At 44.8% G+C, this 20846-nt stretch overlaps 1 protein-coding gene across 5 annotated transcripts in view; it reads right to left on the bottom strand.

The window, feature by feature from the left end:
• Window positions 1–20846, bottom strand: part of LOC142962451 (mitogen-activated protein kinase kinase kinase kinase 4-like) — a 60307-nt gene that overhangs the window by 22096 nt on the left and 17365 nt on the right. Inside the window, exons 4-16 of one of the 5 annotated variants that reach the window (XM_076102946.1) lie at window positions 20593–20718; window positions 20316–20426; window positions 18574–18664; window positions 18297–18427; window positions 18012–18066; window positions 17840–17918; window positions 16537–16709; window positions 12883–12955; window positions 12248–12371; window positions 11138–11254; window positions 10667–10801; window positions 6473–6541; window positions 762–1112 (exon numbers count right to left, since the gene is read on the bottom strand). In XM_076102946.1, the coding sequence (XP_075959061.1) occupies window positions 762–1112; window positions 6473–6541; window positions 10667–10801; window positions 11138–11254; window positions 12248–12371; window positions 12883–12955; window positions 16537–16709; window positions 17840–17918; window positions 18012–18066; window positions 18297–18427; window positions 18574–18664; window positions 20316–20426; window positions 20593–20718 (1635 nt within the window). The other 4 variants (XM_076102947.1, XM_076102948.1, XM_076102949.1 and 1 more) reach the window with 4 other exon arrangements.

Here is a 20846-nt window from a genome sequence, read left to right as displayed (position 1 = left end):
ATATTGTGGGATACAATGAATGATCATGACAAAGGGAACATGAAGCTGTGATGTGGACCATGACACATCATCTCTGGAGGCCTGCTATTGGCTGATTCAGTGCTTTGTTGTGGGTACATGATTGCAGACCACATTTAACTTTGGAGTCACTGCAGTCAGCGCTTTAGAATCACACTTAAGAACTGTGTTACTTTCAACTACTTCATACGAACTCTAAATTATTTGAGGTCAAAGTTCAGGAACATTCTTAATACCATTTTTAAGAAGCAGTACACATACTGTACTGGCCCCGACATGACAAGAGGGCCACTAATCGTCACATAAAAAAACATTACAGAATAAAACCTTTTTTTTTTTTGTAGACCTTAGTCAGCCATCTGACTGGCTGTTTAAAAATGTCTTCTTCTAGAAATGGCACCTTTGGTCTGTTTCCTGTGTGGTTTAGCCACCATGCTAAGAATAGAAGCTACGACGCTGAACCACATGTCAGAACCACATTTTTGTACAAATAGTCTGCATATGCCACCATGCATAGGCATGAAAAACAAAACAAAAAACACAACACATGAAGCTGAAAAAAACTGTCAAAACTTCATGGCAATAACTTACCAAGAAAAAAATCTGTAAAAATAAAAATGTGAGAAATGAAATCAAAGAATAAACTGTCAAACTCCATGAAAGTGAGGGACAGAGAGACAGACTGAGAGATGTGGGGTGTAGAGGTGATGGAGGCTAGACAGCTGAGGAAGGCAGGGTTTTACCGCTGAGCGCTGGCTGTTTGTGGGGCGGCTGGGCGAGGAAGAGGCAGCAGAGGCAGCAGCAGCAGCAGCGGCAGCAGCAGCAGCAGCCGTGCTCCCACTGTCAGCCGTTAGCTTCTGGACGGCTGCCACGGGCTTCTCCCTCTGCCTCTGCCTCTCTCTCTCCCTGTGCCTGTGGTCGTGCTGCAGCGACAGGAGCTGGGTTTGGTCCTTGGGCAGCGTGCGGTGGTATCTCCGGCCCGCCGAGGGCTGCTGATGCTGAGCCAGAGGCCGGGGCTTGGCTTGCGGCTGGGAGGGCGGAGGCTGGGAGAGCGGGGCCTTGTGCTGAAGCAGCTGGTTCGGAGCCGCGGCTCTCTACGTCGCAGACATGAAAAGCACAGACAGACAGTGACGGAGCCTGGGAGTGTCTGTGTGAAATAACGTACATGTAGACTGTGTACATGCACATTTCATCAGGATTTACATCTCATTCAAGAGGGGACCTTGAGACCAATGTCAGGAAAATAAAGCATTTAACATTAATACTGAGAGGAAGTATTAGTTTTCAACTTAGTATCATTTTAGAATTGTCCTTTACTGTATGTGCGGATGATGATTTATTTGTAATTGTAATAATAATGTGGAGGAATGATCTAAACCTCGACCGTTCATGTATGACATCCATCCATCCATCCATCCATTTTCCACCGCTTATCCGGGGTCGGGTCGCGGTGGCAGCAGGGCAAGCAGGCCGACCCAGACCTCCCTCTCACCGGCAACATGTTCCAGCTCATTCTGGGGGATCCCGAGGTGTTCCCAGGCCAGCTGGGAGATGTAATCTCTCCAGCGTGTTCTGGGTCTTCCTCGGGGTCTCTTCCCAGTTGGACGTGCCTGGAAAACCTCCAGTGGGAGGCGTCCAGGAGGCATCCTAATTAGATGCCCGAACCACCTCAGCTGACTCCTTTCGACGCGAAGGAGTAGCGGCTCGACTCCAAGCTCCCTCCTGATGACCGAGCTCCTTACCCTATCTCTAAGGCTGAGCCCGGCCACCCTACGGAGGAAACTCATTTCGGCCGCTTGTAGCCGCGACCTTGTCCTTTCGGTCACGACCCAGAGTTCGTGACCATAGGTGAGGGTAGGAACGTAGACCGAGTGGTAAATTGAGAGCTTTGCCTTCCGGCTCAGCTCCCTCTTCACCAAGACGGTCCGGTGCAGCGCCTGCTTTACTGCTGCAGCTGCACCGATCCGTCTGTCGATCTCCTGCTCCATCTTACCCTCACTCGTGAACAAGACCCCGAGATACTTGAACTCCTTCGCTTGAGGTAGGCACTCCGTCCCCACCTGGAGGGAGCAATCCACCGGTTTCCGGCAGAGCACCATGGCCTCAGATTTGGAGGTGCTAACTCTCATCCCCGCCGCTTCACACTCGGCTGCAAACCGTCCCAGTGAATGCTGGAGGTCACGATCCGAGGAGGCTAACAGGACCACATCATCTGCAAATAGCAGAGAGGCGATCCCGAGACCCCCGAAACTGACGTTCTCCGCCCCCAGGCTGCGCCTAGATATCCTGTCCATGAAAATCACGAACAGGACCGGTGACAAAGGGCAGCCCTGGCGGAGGCCAACACCCACCGGGAACGTGTCTGACTTATTGCCGAGAATGCGGACACAGCTCCTACTGCAGTCGTACAGAGACCGGATCGCCCGTTGTAACGGGTCCGGCACCCCATACTCCCGCAGCACCCCCCACAAGATCCCCCGAGGGACCCGGTCGAAAGCCTTCTCCAAGTCCACAAAGCACATGTAGACTGGTTGGGCAAACTCCCAGAGCCCCTCCAGTAGTCTTGCGAGGGTAAAGAGCTGGTCCACTGTTCCACGGCCGGGACGGAATCCGCACTGCTCCTCTTGAATCTGAGGTTCGACAAGCGGTCGGAGCCTCCTTTCCAGCACCCTGGCATAAGCCTTCCCCGGGAGGCTGAGTAGTGTGGTTCCCATCTTCAAAAAGGGGGACCGGAGAGTGTGCTCGAATTACCGGGGTATCATGTATGACAAATAGTTGAATTCACTTCAATGTAAGTTCAACTATTTGTGGATGTAGATAGACACTCCCAGGTTGAGCAGAAAGTGACAAGACAAACCCACGGTTGTAAAACACATGCTGCATCATCAAGCCTGTCTAGACACACATCAGAAGAAGCACATGAGAAAGGAGGTGATTTGATTCACTCATTTGGAGTCAAACGCAGACAAACACAAAACATTGAGAAAACAGGAATCAGTCCACCGCTGACAACAGCTGCTGCTCTGGATGGACAATCACAACATGTCACAACTCATGTCTTCAGCTGCAACAGAGCCAACAGCCGGGATATGATCAGCACCTTGACTGAGAGTTAGACTTACCTAAACATTCCAGAGGATATAAAGTTACGCAGTAGTCCTTTTTATAAAATATTTTGGGATAAATATATAAATATAAATGCAAGACACTGCACCTCAGGGACTAGTTCACAAAGAATGGATCAATAGCGTATACTCTGCTCCACCTCAAGGTCAAAATTCTCAAAAGATATATAAAGAATATAACAGCGGAAACAGGCCAATTCACTTCTGCTGCACTTTGCCGTTGTTAGCGTGTGATTGCAATGATCAATGTGGAGTACTAACGTTTCCTCCACGCTAAGAACACAGTAAGAAGAATGTCAGAGAGGGAACGCTGTTACAGCCAGTGGAGTTTTCAGTGAGCAGAGCCGGCAATGTTAAACGTTACTATCGCAGTCGATCACTTTCATTCAATTGTGGGAGGGACAAATCGCCATCTCAATTCATATTTGAATAATTGTGCCGCCTCACGAGAAAGAGAGACCCCGTGTCAGCATGTGTGTGCTTCAGCCCCCCCGACCCTCTGAAGACGCTGCTGATGTCACTGTAGCTGTGTGTGGCTTTTAGCGCTGATCTGATGAATTTGTCTCTTTTTTTAAGCTCATTTGCATAGAAAAGGGGGCAATTTTGCACCAATGCAAAAATGCACTTAACCTAATTTAAATGTGTGCAAATAGCACAGGAGTATGGATACGCAGTCAAGGGTGCGTTTCACCCTTTGTGGGCTACGCGGGTTCTTTTTGTCTCATTTATTTATTCACAAACCTTTTGTGAACTTTAGCCTCAAGGATAGTACACAGAAGAGCAACACAGGTAACAGTTCTGAAGGACTCTCCAGCCTCTCTGATGGTCACTATCATGAGCACGTCGTTCCTCTCACACCACTAGAACTTAGAGAAACACTGGCTGCGATTGCTATTATTTAATGCTGTTTCTTGAGAATGAGAGGACACAGACAGAAAACTCAACATACTGCACGAACCAAGTAACAACAGCCCTTTAGCCATGGTGGAACAACTACAGTACAAAACCCTCCACGCCACGTACCGTCTACATTACCACTAAAGAATGCTGAGTGGAATAAGAATGCTTCGTTGCTCTATTTGGCAACTTACAGAGCGATTAACAATTAAAAAAAAACGATGAAAGATGATGTTTTAATTAATGTTAAATTACATAATTTACAGTTTAAGTGACACACACTGATATTAAAGCTGATTTAAATGTTAACGTTAACGCTTGCCCGGGGCAAGTACACTCTGTGAAATGTCTCATGCAGTAGTCTGATCGGGCGTGTCGTCTTTATTAGGAGCTAATATACAGATCACCAGCTTACAATATATATGTAGAACCACAAATACCCCAAAATAATGTGAGATGAAAGCAAATATTTAAATAAATATTCAATTTGTTTCCTAATAATTATGTGGTTTCATGCCAATACCTACTGTAGATGACAATAACAACAGGTAAAAAGAGAACATTGATGGTGCTTTATTCTGTCCATTTGTCGTCATCTCTGTTGATTTTATTTATTTATTAATAAGCCTACATTTGACATTTCGTACATGTAAGTTGGGTTATCGGGCAAGTGAAACATCTCAGCTACCTGGTGCATGACAAAGCTTAATGTCAGAGCCTCCATGTCTCCATGAACAATAGAGGACTTGATAACAAATGATAAGAAGTGAAGTCAAACAGCTGAGCCGATTCACTGAGGTATTAACTATGTGACAATAAGGTGGATGAGTATAAAATACACACTAAATGTGAACAAAACTCACCAAAGAAAAAATAACATCCACGTTACAGTAGTGGACTGGAATTATTGCATATTAAAAATCACCTCTATACCCCAACTCTTTTAAAATCCAGAGCCAAATGAAGAGTAATCTTTAGAGAAATCCCTGAGAGTTAAACTAAATCATCCATCTGTGAAGGGTCCAAAAGAAATATTCCTTCACCACTGTATTAATACTCCTCCCTTTCTATTATTAGTATGAACTTACAAGCTAAGGATTAATAAACAAGAGCAACTCTCATTCTACCACCCATCCACAACAACATCAGAGGATGAAATGAATAGAGACATGTTTGGTGAATGTGTACGTCTGAAACACCCACTGAGATTAGATAAGACACACTTAGGAGGGAACACCGAGAGAGAGAGAGAGAGAGAGAGAGAGAGACGCAAGAAACCAAAGGTGTTACACGCTGTGACCGAGGGAGGAAACAACTAGTGAGGAGAGGGAGATCAGCAGAGAGAGAGATGGAGAGGGATGGTGCTGACACGCCGGGATGACCTCTGGCTTAAAAGCTGGTCAGGGTGGGACACTGCTGGGACAGTAGTACATATCACAACCTGTCTGTGCCTCCTTCAATGATGAACTTCTCTCAGGAATGTCACACGCTGTCTTTCTCTATAACTAACACACGTACAGTAGCTTTAGTTCTCTGACATGCTCCACTGTAGTGTCTTATAGTCACGTCTTCTTCACCTCTCTCCGTTCCTCTCATCTATAGGAGCTCAGTGACGGACAACAGCTGTCGTCTCTTACTTCTTTTCTCTTTCTCTCCATCACTAAACAAGTCCTACAAAATTATCTTCTCCCTTTTAATATCAATAAAGCAGAATATGTCCTACAATAACCGATTAGTCGTTTGATAAATAAAGTCTTAAGTCTTAAAGCCCCACCAGAAATTGAAATGTCTCATTTTGTGCGGCCAACAGTCCAAAAGCCTGAGGTTGTGAGTTTACCATCACAGAAGACAAACAAAAAGATTCTCACAGTTAAGAGGGTGGATTGAGATGGTTTGACATGCTTGGGAAATTACTTAAACAATAAAATTATCTTATATAGATTTAAAAAAATGTATGTCAATTGACTAATCAATTATACAAGCAATTAATCGTTTCACTTGTGCATCTTTTTCACGCTCATTGAAACGGCGCACAGTCATATATGAAATAGTTTCCATCACTCCATTGTTGCCTACACACAAACACACTCTGCTTCTTGTTGACTCAGCGTTAACAGGTCTGAGGCTGAATGGGAAGAACACAAACATCGGAAGACGTGTAGCAGTCATAGAAAGAGAAACAAACAAACCCCCCCAAAAAAGGAGACAATCACTACGAGAATGAGACAAATCAAATAGAACGTCCACCTGAGAGGTTAGCAGTTTGCACACACACACACACACACACACATCGCGGAGTCCTACATGACGTGCGTTACTGCCCGGAACCCACGGATTCAGAAGCTTTCAAAAGAAAGTCCACCTGGCCTCACCCGTGTGAAAAAATGGAAGAATGAATGAGGAGTGAAAAGCGTAGAGTGAAGGTTTGTTACCTGCTCTGCGGCGGAGTCCAGAGGCCTTACTGACACATCGGCACACCGCTGTCTGCCTGCCTGGTCCTGCTGAAGACACACACACACACACACACACACACACACACACACAGAGGCTTACTTTAATTAGGGTACACTGAGGTCTTGAGCAGAATTCTGAGAGGTGGGAACTAAAATATTCAGAGTGTGCAAGATGGCATGGAGCTTTTAGCCGACGCCCTCGACTCTAAATATTTCATCACGACCTCTTTTTGAATTTCTCCTGGAAAAGCCTATGTATGTCTAATTAGTCCCAACTGTCCCAACTTTTCACATTAACAATGTTAAATATACTCTATTGAAATATTAGCTGCCTTTAAACTGTGTGTGTTTGGATCTGAAGGGTCACGCTAAACAGAGCTGAAGAGCTTGATGACAAACCCAAGTGTCATTTGATTCATAACTATTGCATTCCTCGACTAAAGAACTTCTTAGTTGACTTACACCATGTTGTTGCTTAATCAATTAGTTGAGATTTAAATCAACAGATCTGTAGAACTGAGTTCCTCCACTAAACAAAAGCACCACTCTAAATCTTGTGTTTACCAGAGATAAGCTCACACGGTTCTTAGAAATAAGTCATTCAGCATGAAAAAGCATCAGAAGAACTAATGGACTGAAGACATCTTTGTCGACTGACTGACTAAGAGGGGGCAGCCTCAGCCATAGTCCGAGGTGAGCTAGGGCTCCGGATATCGTCCAGTCGTGGTGACTCCAGATCACTTAGCTAAGTGTCTGAAGGAGCTTTGAAAATAACTCAACATTTAAGCTTTCTGCAATTAAGTTAAAGGCATGTGAAAAAACATTTCTAAAAGAGTTTGGGCTCGTTATTGAAACATTTAAAAATGGTCTCCTGTATTCAAACAATGACAAAGTCTGTGTATCGGTGCTGGAGCATCATGTTCCCTTTTCTTTAATATCACAATCCAAATCCTATCGTTAACGTTAATTACCCGTATGGAGTGCGGAGCAGAGTCGTGGCTGGGTGTCAGATCCGTGGACAACCAGACGGCAGACTGCTTTGTAATTAATGATTTAGAAAGCCACTCGTAACTGATTACCGGGGCTCAGCGGGCGGACATGCCGCTCCACCAGACACATCTCTATATGCAGAGTAGCGCGCAGGGTCTCCACATTATTCTCATCATATCTCAGTTCTGATAGTACCTTAGTTCAAATTGCCTTCATATCGGCAACGGAGAACCCAATCATCAATCATCACTCCTTTCATCGGAGCAGCTATACTCTCACCTGGGAGCTGCCGACTACAAACACTCTACTACTCGCTGCCACTGGTGCCACTGGGAGCTACGAGCCCCCACAGAGACCTACAGTGAGGGTTTACAGTAGACCAGCAGCTCTGTGAGCCTTCTTTCAGCTCAATACTTGATGGATTGATGGATTGATTTCAGTGCCAAACCCTCATGATTTGACAAGACACCGACAATAACGTTGTACTGGTCAAACATTTCATAACATTATAAAAATGACAAGATATTTTACCACTCGGTCGTAAACATTCTCTCCCAAGCCTGGCAAATATAATCAGCCTTAAAAACGGTCTCCTTTCTGAAGCAAAACGCAAGTTTTTCATCGTCGTCGAGGCAAAAACAACTCAACATAAATGGAGGTCATTTTACTTTGAAGTAACTCCTCTATGTCCTCGTATACAGGACAGTAACACAAGACGTACACCTCATTCTCACCTGGCTCACAGAACAAGCCTGTGCATCCTCTGGAGTGGTCTCCAGGGCTAATGAGTGGAGCTGTGCACGTTTAGTTTGAAACATATTTCACATAAAGTTTTACACGGTAGATATTCTTTATGAGACAATCAGTTTGGAACTTTCGTTCACACCATGTATCAGCCAACCATGTGTCTCTATACATCAGAAACGTTTTGCTTTTTATCTCCTGAATATCACAGAGTAACCTGTTGAATGAATGAGTCATTTAAATGAAACAAGGATTTAAACACTGTTACAATGCTGATGTTCAGCAGGCATAGTGTCTACCATGGCCACCATCGTGTTGGCATGCTAATATTTGCGTATTGGAGAATTATTTTGACACATGATGAAAGTGATGACCATCTGTAACACACTTCATGGCGATGCATCCAATCGATGGACACATTCCACTCTAAATGTCCCCCTCACGGTGGGGCGAGAGGACAACTCACCAAAGTCAGCAGGACACATTTTTAGCCACATGACCAACCATCTGTTTACTAACCTCACGTAACGTGTTCAGGGTCACGGGAGGCGGGAGCATCTTCCAGAATGCATTGACAAAGGTTAGACCCATAGACTGTGGGTAAGAAGAGGGCATCTTCACCCATTGGGTTGTGGACTGCGGTTTTGAAGCTTTGAATTCAGTATTTTTGCCGTCGCCATCTAGTTTTTTTGCAACCAGTAAACCGAAGTGACCATATTAGGTCGGTGGAGGAGTGACGTAGAGACGCCGTATAAGGCTGTCATCACAGTAAGCCCCGCCCTAAAGCATGCCCTGCTTTATGGTCTGTTTGACTCTAAATGGACCATCATTTACTAAATGAACTTCATGCTGTATTGAAGAAGACTTGAAACTAGAGATTGAGACCATAAACTCATGTTTACAATGTTTACTGAGGTAATAAATCAAGAGAGAAGTAGAGTCATTTTCTCATAGACTTCTATACAATCAGACTTCTTTTTGAACTGGAGAACAACCCACTTTTTTCAAATGATACCAGAGCGGGTGAGGGCGCTGGGGTTACAGTGCGACGGCTCCATCCCCGCACACGGCCACGTCTCTCATCTCTAAGCCTCCGACACGCCCCTGATATACTGTGTAACGCTTGCCAAATCAATCAACGCGTGAAACGATCGGAACCGCTGCACCGAGACAAGTTCCTCATCTGACACAATACAAGACATCTCACGCACTCACTGAACCCGTCACATAATTAAATGCAGATGAATTAAAACATAATGAAGCGTCGGATAGATCCATTAAGTGCGCCTGAACTTAACGACTTAGAGGCAATCTGTGTAATCAGAACCCAATACGCACAGATAGCTCTCTGCCGCACACACACACACACACACAGGCACACCAGATAGACATGTAATGTAAGTAGACAGGTATTAACAGCGTTGAAATACAGTGTCTTCTACATGAAGAAATCACAGTTCCTAACCTGCTCCTGGGTGTTAATATACACCTATTGAAACGCACTGGCGTGTGGGATAGATTCATTACCTCCATGTTAAAATGAATGACTAAGAGAGGACTCTGTGATATAGTGGAGAGAGCTGTCTGTCTTTCTTTAAAATGATTTTTAATCTCCGAAAGATTTGTCTGATGTTGTGAATTAACTTTTAAGAAAGTAAAATATTATTTTTAGAGCAGCTCCATCTTCTTCAAACACAAAACTGTAGAAAAGCAAATTCAATCTCCAAGTAGTTTATTAAACCTTTTGAACGAGCAGTGAAGTTATCACTTCTTTTCTATATCTGGACCCCGTCTTTTATATGTATTTCATTCCTCAAGAGGGAAGACGCCTGTTTGATGTGAAATGGATGTTAAATGTAAACATGTATATGTAAATAGAGTTTTTATCAGTCAAATATTTGTGACAGTCACATGATCGCACACGCCAAGTTACAAACATTCAGAGGTGCACTACGAAGCGCCGCGACTACTTGCGTAGCGTACGGCTGTGATTACGTCATTCTCTGACACGCGTGCTAAGGATAAACGCTAAACTAAGCTAACGCTACACTGGTTCACTCTTACTGCTCTCATCGGGGTTGGGTCCAGACGCAGCATGCAGCTGCTTTCAGTGTAAAGGTTCTGAGAAACCCACGGTGCACTTCCTGCCAGCACTAAAGAGCAGACTGACAAAGTTAGCGACTGTTTTGTGAGGTCACAATGACGTTTGTCCACCAAAATCTGATCAGCTCATCCTCGAATACACATTTGTTGCCAATTTGAAGAAATTCACACAAGGCGTTTCTGAGATTCTTGCGTTTGTGATAATAGACCCGGCGGTCGGACGACCCTAAAACATGATGACTCTGGCGCGGAGGCTCTACAAACTAGCACAAACCAACTTGGTAACGATTACGTCATCACACCAAAGCATCTACCGGACCAGAGGTATGTCTTTACCTGTCTCCTGTCGCTCCTCCTGTTTCTCTCATCCAATAAGATTCTGTTGTCATGGAGATCCGACTCCTCCCCGACCAAGATCTCTTGGAGCTCCGCCCACTGAAAGGCGCAGTCCGCCAGCTGCCGCCTCTGCTGCTGGAAACGGCAAATAGAGACATTGAGTCGACATCATTTACAATATTTAGAAGTGTGAATGGTATTTGATCACATGGTGCCAATATATTCTATTGATAGGCATTCAGCTGACATTCTTAACAAGCACAAACTGCAGTAACACAGACCATCAACATAGTGACAACAGTTGTTGTGGGGTCACGTGATATCATAGAAAGGCTGAAGGCTCTGTGAGAATGGTTAGCAGAGTAAGTATGACGGCACGTGACACTGAGGTGCTTCTTGTTGTATCTTCTGCTTCCTCATCAGTAAATGCTGAGCGAACACAGAAGAAAGGTGTGAATGAGCAGCACTCACGTCCTCTAACTTCTGCCGCTGCTCGTGTTGCTGTTGGATCCTCTTCTGTCTGTCGGCCAGTAGCTGCTGCTTGTATCGCTCCTGCTCCGCCAGCTGCTGCCTGTGCTGCTGCAGCGCCTAGGCAGGAAGCATCATCCCATCGTAGTTACAAACAAGATAAGGAAAACAACACAGGTTTTAAAGGTGAAATATATTACGTTAACTTGGCTTTGAAACGGGGTCAAATGGCCTGCTGGTCCAACTGTGATATGAGCCAGTTACACTTGAAACTTTAAGAGGACTGAAGGTCTAATGAGTGTGAAATAGGATCAGAGCTCAGAGTGGACACTGTGGTGGTCACTCTGCTGTCATGACTTTTCCCATTTGAGTTCAGGAACCTGAACTTGCTGCACTGAAAGCACAACCTGCAGCTACTACTACTGTATGACTACATCACTATTACAACTAATGATAATAATCAGGGCTGCGATTACCAATTATCACTATCACCATTGATTGATCTGCCAATTATTGTCTCGATTGATTGCTAATAATTTAGTCTATCATTTGTAAAAGTGGAAAAATGCCATTCACAGTTTTTAGAGCCTGCAGGGATGTCTATGATCTGCTTGTGATGTCCAAAACCCAACGACTTACTGAAAATCCTCACACTGGAACCAGTGAATATATATGAATATATGAATAATGCAGTCTGATCACCCGATTCTGATCTTTTCGGAATTTCTGTCTCCCTAAGAAATTTAATTGACAGCATATACAAACATTTTTGTAACTTTTCTTTTATTGAATATTGAAAGTCAATTGTATGTTAATCAGAAAACATTGACTATTAAATCATTTCCTCCAAAACTGCACAAAGTTACAGGACCTTCTCTCACTCAACACGACATATTCTGTGTGTGTGTGTGTGTGTGTGTGTGTGTGTGTGTGTGTGTGTGTGTATAAATGAGACTGATTGGCCGGTCACTGGTCATTGCCGGTCAGCTGACAACCGAACAGTTTTAACCGGTGGCCGATCGCTCGGTGCATATTTGGCATCATTGTAATTTACTGTATATAACTACAATACAGATGAATGTGTAAAAGGTTGCACATGAACTCGACGCCTACCTGTTGCCTTTGTTGACCCCCGCCTCCCCCGTGGCCTCCCTCTCTCCCCCCATCGCGGTCCTCCGTCTGCAAACGAAGAAACTCCCGTCTCAGCGTCCATTCCCCCGGAACGTTCACTATGGAGCTGCAAGAGAGGGAGCAAAAGTGTCCAAGTCACAATAACTGACTGTTATGATCTGAAGCACACTGGAGGATCGCTGTCAGTTCACCAATGAGATGCTCACAGCCACACAAACACATCCTGGGAGAAAGTGATTGGTTCAGAGTGCCATCTGCTGTTTGAGAGGCTTGTGCATCTGTCTCCACACACACACACACACACACACACACACACACACACACACACACACACACACACACACACACACACACACACACACACACACACACACACACACACACACACACACACACACACACACATACACACACACACACACACACACGGCCCTGTGGGGATTCATTATCTTTGTATGTGAGCAGCACTTAAGCAGAGGGAGGGGTAGCGATAAGCAATGATAATGATACACAGGTCTGTGTGTTTATCCAGACTAATTGAGCGTCCATGAGTGTGCGGTCTTTCATCATACATCCTGTGTTCGATCGCTTCTTGCCTAGTGTGAAAAGGCTTTTACCTGGGCTCCCCTTCCTCCTCTGTCACCTCATCATCCTCTTCTTCACTGCCACTGTACTCGTACTCCGGACCCTCTGAGAGATAAACAGAGAGAATATTAGTGATATTTGGTTAATATCATGCAATTAAAACAATAAGCTCAAATATCTCCTTGCAGGTATTATTGGATTATTTAGATAGCTGTTACTGCTGGAACACTAGGTTGAGCCAAAGAAAAATTGATCTGCAACTATGATGATAATCGCAAATTGAAATATCGGATCGAAAGATGTCAACATGTAGCATTTAAAGGAATGTGGGTGTGGCTCAGGGATTAGAACGGGTGGCAGTTCGATCCCCGGCTCCTCCTGTCGAGGCACTGAAGCCTGGGTGCTACACAGCAGCCCACTGCTCAGAAATGCTGAGGATGGGTTAAATGCAGAGGTCAAATTTCATGTATGTACGTAACAAATAAAATACATTCTAAATTCAAATTTGAGTAAATGCTAAATCAAGGTGTTTACAGGCTATTCAACCTTCTAACCTTCGTTCCATTGTAACAGGTTTTCTGTTCCAAACATTCAGTGAAGGCCTCCGGCGTGTTTGCACCGGTGCGGGTCTTCTTCTCTGGTTCCCCATTACTATTGGTCGGCTATTCTGAGCCGACCACCGTTTCATTCAAAATTCCTTCATCGTCTACCGCCAGCAGCAATTTTGTCATTATCGAAGCCACACAAAAGTACAGTGTGGGCGAACTCGGGCAGCGAGAAAGTGAGGGACAGAGTTACACCACGGCTTCAAAACAGCACCGCTGACTCATCTCAATCCTGACCCAATGCATTCACCAAAAGAGTGTTCTCTCTCTCTTCAACATGTGCCTCCTATTATGGGACCCGTCTTTCCCTGCCCACACACATCACTGATCTTAAATGTACACAACACCTAATAGTTTGGATTGGAAAGTCTTTCTACACCACAATCAGTGCACAGTTCAACTGTTCCAGAGGGCGTGTTGTCTAAAGGCCAGATAGAGCTTAGCGTGACAACATTTGGCCAACACATGGTGTGAAAGCAGCTCGGGCTAACTTCTACGTTTTACTCGACTCGCCATGTGTTGCCATTAACACGCTGAAAGGTGTGTTTGTTCCGGACCGCTGACAGATTGTGCTGCTGCAGCGGACAGAGGAAATCTCTGCTCTGTGGCTGTGATGTCATGCGTCACGTCTTTTCAGAGCCAAAAGCTGCAGGAGGGAAGAGTGATTTGAGGGTTAACGCCTGCTTACGCTGACTGAGAAAGAAGTGCCCTCCTTTTTTTTTGGGGGGGGGGGGGGGGGGATTCATTCTTCAAAACAGACAATCTTTGGCTAGGGAATCAACGCACACACGCACACGCACACACACACACACACACACACACACACACACACACACACACACACACACACACACACACACACACACACACACACACACAGAAAGTCTACCAGTCATTAGTGTGTTTTTATAAGCTAACAGAAGATTAGAACCAGATGGCCGTTCTGTTTCCTCCTTCCTTCCCCTCTCAGCTTTTCTCTCTCTCTCTCTGTCTCTCTCTCCCTCTTTCTCTCCATTGTTATCACTGTCTCTTTCTGTCTCTTGTCCCTCTGTCTTTCAGTCTGCCAAATGAAGATGAATAAACGGACAATACAAGGACGTCTCACACTGCTCGAATATCAACACAAACAGAGAACAAAAGAGGAGCGAAGTGGTAAAATATCTATCCCCCCCCCCCCCCAGCTGTTTTTCTCACAGTTTGACTGCCATCACATATTCAGCACATCATCCAGAGTAGAACTCTTTTTCAGAACAGGATGGGGATGAACTTCTCCTCCCCTCCCTCTCCATAATGTGTCTCTTGTTTCTTTGTCTCTACGTCCCTCCTCCTGTCTCTCTTCTTCCTCCTCCTGTAAAACATTTTCCTGACTGAATGGCGTAGAAAAGCAAAGGTCAAGCTTGTGCAGCCTTTACGCCCGACCCAACATTCTCCTTCTTTTCGCTCTCTTGCTCGTTTTGTCCGGCCGTCTCGCTGTGGCCCTTTCCTCTGTATTCCACTCAGTTAAGATATCTGACATAACCAGTGGTGGTGTATGGACTGCATCTTTAGAGGTCTAATCATACGGATACATCAACATTCATCTCAAAAACCTTCAGAACTGAATCAGCACTTCCTTGCCTGAAATCCTATCTTTGGTTGCACTGCGTTGCATTAACAGTGGACAGGTTTACGTGTTACAGGCTGGCTTTACTTAAGCTAAATGAATAAAGTATAATTCATGCAAAAGAAGTTGTGTTAATCGTGGGTAACACCAGCGCCCCAATGAAACATTCCCATGAACAGTGCGCTATAAATTAGCAGAAAGGCAGCTGCTGGGCCTTTATCACAGCTGGTTGGCTCTCTCAGCGTAAGAGTGTGGATAGTAAGAGCGGCAGGAAACCCCCCTAATGCAGAGAGTTAGTGAGACATAATGGAGCATCTATTCTGTGAAATGGCCTCTAAAAATGTAAGATGCTCTGGAATGTCGTTAGTTATCCAAAGAATGTATTACAATTCCTTGAGTGCCGCTGTCAGAGAAATCAGCTGTCGAACACCTGAATGATTCCAACAATGCAGGACAGAGCGGAGCACCTCACTGTAGAACACGTGTGTGTGTTCAGGACAGGCCTTCTCCTCTGAGTTTCACAGGCAGCTAGGATTACCACCTCACATGTCAAGCTGCAGTTTACATCCATGTCTGTCCAAAATGACATCACTTCATCATTTTGGCCCCATTAGACGTTTGTGTGAAGTTGTAATAATTCGTACACGACTTGTTGAGTTACGGCCGTGTTTTGTGAAGTCACAGTGACATTTGAAAACCCAAATCTAACCAGTCCATCCTTGAGTCCAGGTGGATGCTTGTGACAACGTTAAAGGCATTCATTCCAGGTGACATCACAAGAATGGGGCCGACAGTAACCTCGACCTTTGACCAACAAGTCCAAGTGGACTTTTTTTGCCAAATTTGAGGAAATTACCCTCAGATGGTTTTTTTAGGATATTGTGTCGTTGGCGCAGAGGCATGACAATCCCCTAGGATCATCATCGTCATCATCACCAATGTAAGTCATCCAACATAAGCAGCAGCTGTATAATTCAGCTGGAAGTACAAGAAGTGATTTATTACTGACTCACTGGAATCAATTGGAGTGAGTCAAGTGTGAATAAAATAAATCTGCCCACAGTTCAGGCTTTGGTCCAACTATAATGGCAGACTGGATTTAAAGGGACAGTTCACCCCCAAAATCAAATACACACATTCCCTTCTAGAACTTGTAGAAACTTCTATTTATCGATCTTGATTGTTTTAGTGTGAGTTTGTGAGTGTTGGAGGTATTCCTCCACAATCTCCAGCCCCCTCCCCCGTCTCTCTACTGTGTTCTAGACGACGTTGACGCATGTAGATAAACAGCCTGTCTGAATCCAGGGCATGTAAGGGGCAAAGGTTTATTTATTGAATAACCAGAAAACATCCAATATCGTGATATACATTGTGATCCGGATATGAGATATTTTGTCCATTTCCAGTCCTAACTAGATGCTCCAGCTTGTGGTGCTCAAAGATAATCCACAGACCTTGTTGTGTCCATTTCTCCTCACCTTTCTCTCGTTTCTTCCTGGTTCTGTCCAGGTGATCTTTGAGCATGATGCGCACTTGTCTCTCGTTGACGAGATCTCTGATGAAGGCGTGTCTCAGCAGGGCGTCCGTGGTGGGGCGATGCAGATGGTTCTTGACCAGAGAGCTATCGACGAAGGACAGGAAGCGCTTCGACCTGCAGGAAGATAGAGAGAGACGGCCAACGAAGGAGTGCAAAGGGAAGAAACAGAGTGGAAACAGATTGAGGAAGTTGTAAAAAGTATAATCTGTGTAATGTACTATAGTTTATGTGATTGATCATAAACCCCAAGTTAGCCTTTAGCACATTCCTACAGAGTAAAAGAGTAGAGTAGAAATCTGTTTTACATTACAGAGGTTGAGGCATGTTTATTGACAAGAGTTTCATCATGATAGAGGATCATGATTAAGTTAAACTCACTTTCAATTACATAATCCTGTTCTAACCCTAACCCTAACCGGAAATATATATACGTATATATAGAACTGTATAAAGTTATAAAGTGCCACATCTGAGCAAACTAAATAAATATGCAGTCATTATGACAAGAGAGAACAAGGGAAAGTGAAATGTAGAGGACCAATATGAAAACCAGCAGGTCAACTAATCAAACCTGTTTAAATCAGAGACAGCCTCTAAAACATGCCACCAAAATAACCTCACCTACAGAATGCAAGCTAGTTATCACTTGTTGAAATGTTATCGAGGACGATCCTGTGTTGAGGTTTAACTCGGGCAATATCTGCGGACTGACACACTCCTATGATTGGAGAGGCGTGTTGTCCGTGCTCCGTTCACACAGGAAACAGGAATGTGTGTTGCTGCTCTGTCTTCGGCGTGCTCGTCGCCTTCGGGAGGCCCGAGGTAAAAAGGAGTGGAAAGCTCTGCGTAGCTATTCAAAGCTGTCCTACAAACGAGTGTTTCTGATGACATCAATACTAAATGAAAGACAGCATGAGTTCAACTGCCAGTTCAATCTGAAGGGCTCATCCATTATGTAAGGGGAAGGAGGCAGGGCGATGGCAGAGGAGGGGAAGAGAGAGACGGGTCAATAGTAACTCTGGTTTGAGGTTTAAAAACAGCTGCCACAACATTGTGTCCATTCTCAAAGAGAACAAATGTATGACAGGTTGTAAGATGTAAAATGCCAGCGACTTTGAGCTCTCAGTTTCATCGTTGTCTTTTGTCTGATTGTCCGATGCAAGAAACCCAAAACAAAGACCAGGAGAAAACCTCAACACTGCCCTCCACTTCCTGCTGTGTGTGTATGGATGTGTGAGGCTTACCATTTCTTTGATTTGAGTTTGGGTGGAGGGTTTCGTGGAATCAAAAACAGCGCTCTCATTGGATGCATGTCACACAGAGCTGCATACAAATATAGAGTCAGAGACAGGAACGGTAAAAGGGAGTGGAAATACACGTCACTGTTCAAAGACATCAATACATTGTTGAACTTACGAGGGGCTCCTTCAGCCATCTCCAAAGCAGTGATGCCTAAAGACCAGAGGTCACTCTGAGAACGAGAGAGACAAGAGAAAAGGTTGAGACCGGTGCACACGTGAAGCTTAGCTCCAGTTCTCTTCATTCTCTCTTTATATTCAAACAGTAAAACGGTTTGCGAGTAGCGCGAGAGACAAGATCCAGGATGTAATTTCCAAGAGTCAAACGTCTAGTACTCTACAATGATGATGAGCATTCCTAAAGCTGGCCAGAAACGCCCGCTGTGTCTGTGTAATTCAGTACCCTGTAGTCATATGTGGCCTCGGGGTTCTCGTCACAGGCGATGACCTCCGGAGCCATCCAATAGGGCGTACCGATGAAGGTGTTCCTTCGACCGATCGTCTTATCCAGCTGCGCCGACACTCCAAAATCAACTGAAACACAAAACAACGTGGGACGACTTAACGTCCTCGGAGCGGCCACAAGCTTTGCTTCTTTATGAGGCGTTTGTGTGACTCAGTATGTATGATGGTGTGTATGGTGCTTGAGAAACCACAGTGCATGTGTGGATGTGTCGTACCCAGTTTGACTTCGGCGTTCTCTGTGAGCAAAACATTCTGTCCCTTAATGTCTCTGTGGATCACATGATGGGCGTGAAGATGGGAAAGACCCTGGGAGACAAATATGCACACACACAGTCAGATGACCACTATCACTATAAATATAAAGGCACAATTGCTTTAAAAGAGTAGAAGCATTATGTGTTTATTTTTAATGGAATGCCGAACAAAGAGCAGAATTTACTTCAACTTTGTTGCCCTGCTTTTTCCTTCCTATTGCTCAACCCTCTGACCCCCCAAGCGGTGTTAGAGCGTTTTATGCTCCCGTCACATTTTACTCTCTGTGGCCTTGATGTTCACTGCAGTATGAAAGTCCTGCACCTCTATGGAAACAGCACAGTCATGGCCAGAAGAAGAGGGAACTCAGATATGCCATAAATCATAAAAAAGAAAAACAAGCGGAATTACATTTTTACAAAAATTGCTAAATATATTTATCTAACATGTTTCCAAGTGTCTACAAGTGGACAATGCTGGAAATAAATAGAGGCTCCAGGTGTGATTTAGACAACCTGTCCCCTCCTCCATGCACTGTGTTCAGCAGCTTGCAGCTTAAGAAAGGTTTCAAGGAATCTCTGTCCTGCTGGTCTCAGCCGAGTCAATCATGGCATCCTAGTTACGCAGAATTTAATGTGTTTCACGTTTTTGATGAAATATCAACATTTTTAAGCTTTGTTTTGGCAGATTTGTTTTGATGTAAGCCTTCGTCACACATGATGTGCTCGAGGACCATCGGAAAGATGACAATCTGACCATAATGATGCTTTTTACAGCTTCTGGCTGGGACAAACGGTGTAGTTTTGGTGATGGTAGAAAACATCTGTTTAGATCCCGCTGGTGTTTTTTGGGGTTCACAGGGTTAAAGTAGGTGAGTGACCGAGTAGCACGGAGGCTGCCGGTCAGTGGCACAGCTCGAACGAGTGCGCGTCTGTGTATGTGTGTGTGCTCTCGCTTCTTCAAAGGAGGTTAAACAAACAGAGGAAGTGAATCTTATTTCAGACAATGACCTCACCAGCGTCTGTGTGTGTGTGTGTGTGTGTGCGTGTGTGTGTGTGTGTGTGTGTGTGTGTGTGTGTGTGCGCTGCGATGTTGAAACAATGAAGAGACAGCGAGGCTGACAGCAGCAGGGAAAACTCGGGCGATGATCCAGAGCGCAAAAATAATCCTCTCACGTTCATCCTCGCCTTGATAACGACAGCATCAGATGTGATGGAACCGAGTTGATGCAGGTCGATATATAGTTTGTGTACGAGTAGGTTTGTTTCTGGAGCCACAGAAACGCGACGCAGAACGCAGCGCAAGCATTCTTTCTCAGGACCTTGTGATCTCTCATAATGATAACCATAACATCCTTACAGACATATGTTTTAGAGTGGCCTTTCAAGTTTACGAATGAAACAATAATCATATCAGCCGTTCCCTCGTGGGTCACAGCGGGAAAACATAAGAGGGATGCTGATCCCTGAACATGGAGGAGCATCGCCGTCGGTTTGGCTCCTTCTCTTTGAAGTTTGGGCAAAGAGTCCCTCACTAAAAGTAGCATCATGTTTCTTATACAACTGCAGCGGCTCTCGTCCCGCCTGCAGTTTGCATCCACATGCAAATTACTGCCTCTGCTTTTACCGGCACTAAAGAAGGGCCTCTACCATAACAACTAGTACAGGTGTATAGTGTGTGTGTGTTTGCTGCGGTGAGTGCTTACCCTGAGCACCTCTCGGCAGATGTACGCTATCCAGTCCTCCTTCAGACAGTTCCCCTTGGTCTTCTTCACCAGGTCTGTGACGGAGCCGGCTCCACAGTACTCCATCACCAGCTAGAGGGACACGTGGAGACGTCAGAACAGCCAAAGCAGCCGGGATTCAGGAGAGAATGATGAAAGAACACACATGATAAACCCAGAAGGGTAGCAGCTATTCAACACAACAAAATCACATTCATTAAAAACTCAATAGTAATAACAGATATAATGGTTTACAAACCCAGAGTTGGTGGTCCTGTCCAGCAGGACCTTTCTTAATAAAAGCTCCATAATAAGTAGCGATGTTCCTATGGTGGGAATAACTCTTCAACATGTTGATCTCCAGCTTGATCTCCTCTTCTTCTTCCTAAACAGCACAACGAACACAGCAGGAATCAGACTACGTGTACAGTATCTTTATGAAAGATTAATGCAAACATCAATGTCAGACAGTCTGATGGGCCTTCTAAGAGTGTAGCTTTGGTTGTACTCGCA

The sequence above is a fragment of the Anarhichas minor genome, unplaced genomic scaffold (assembly GCF_050575085.1).
Source record: "Anarhichas minor isolate MPS153535 unplaced genomic scaffold, ASM5057508v1 ptg000028l, whole genome shotgun sequence".
NCBI classification, from domain to species: Eukaryota; Metazoa; Chordata; class Actinopteri; order Perciformes; family Anarhichadidae; genus Anarhichas; species Anarhichas minor.
The sequence above is the reverse complement of the archived record's forward strand: the minus strand, read 5'-3'. Positions and strand labels throughout refer to the sequence as shown.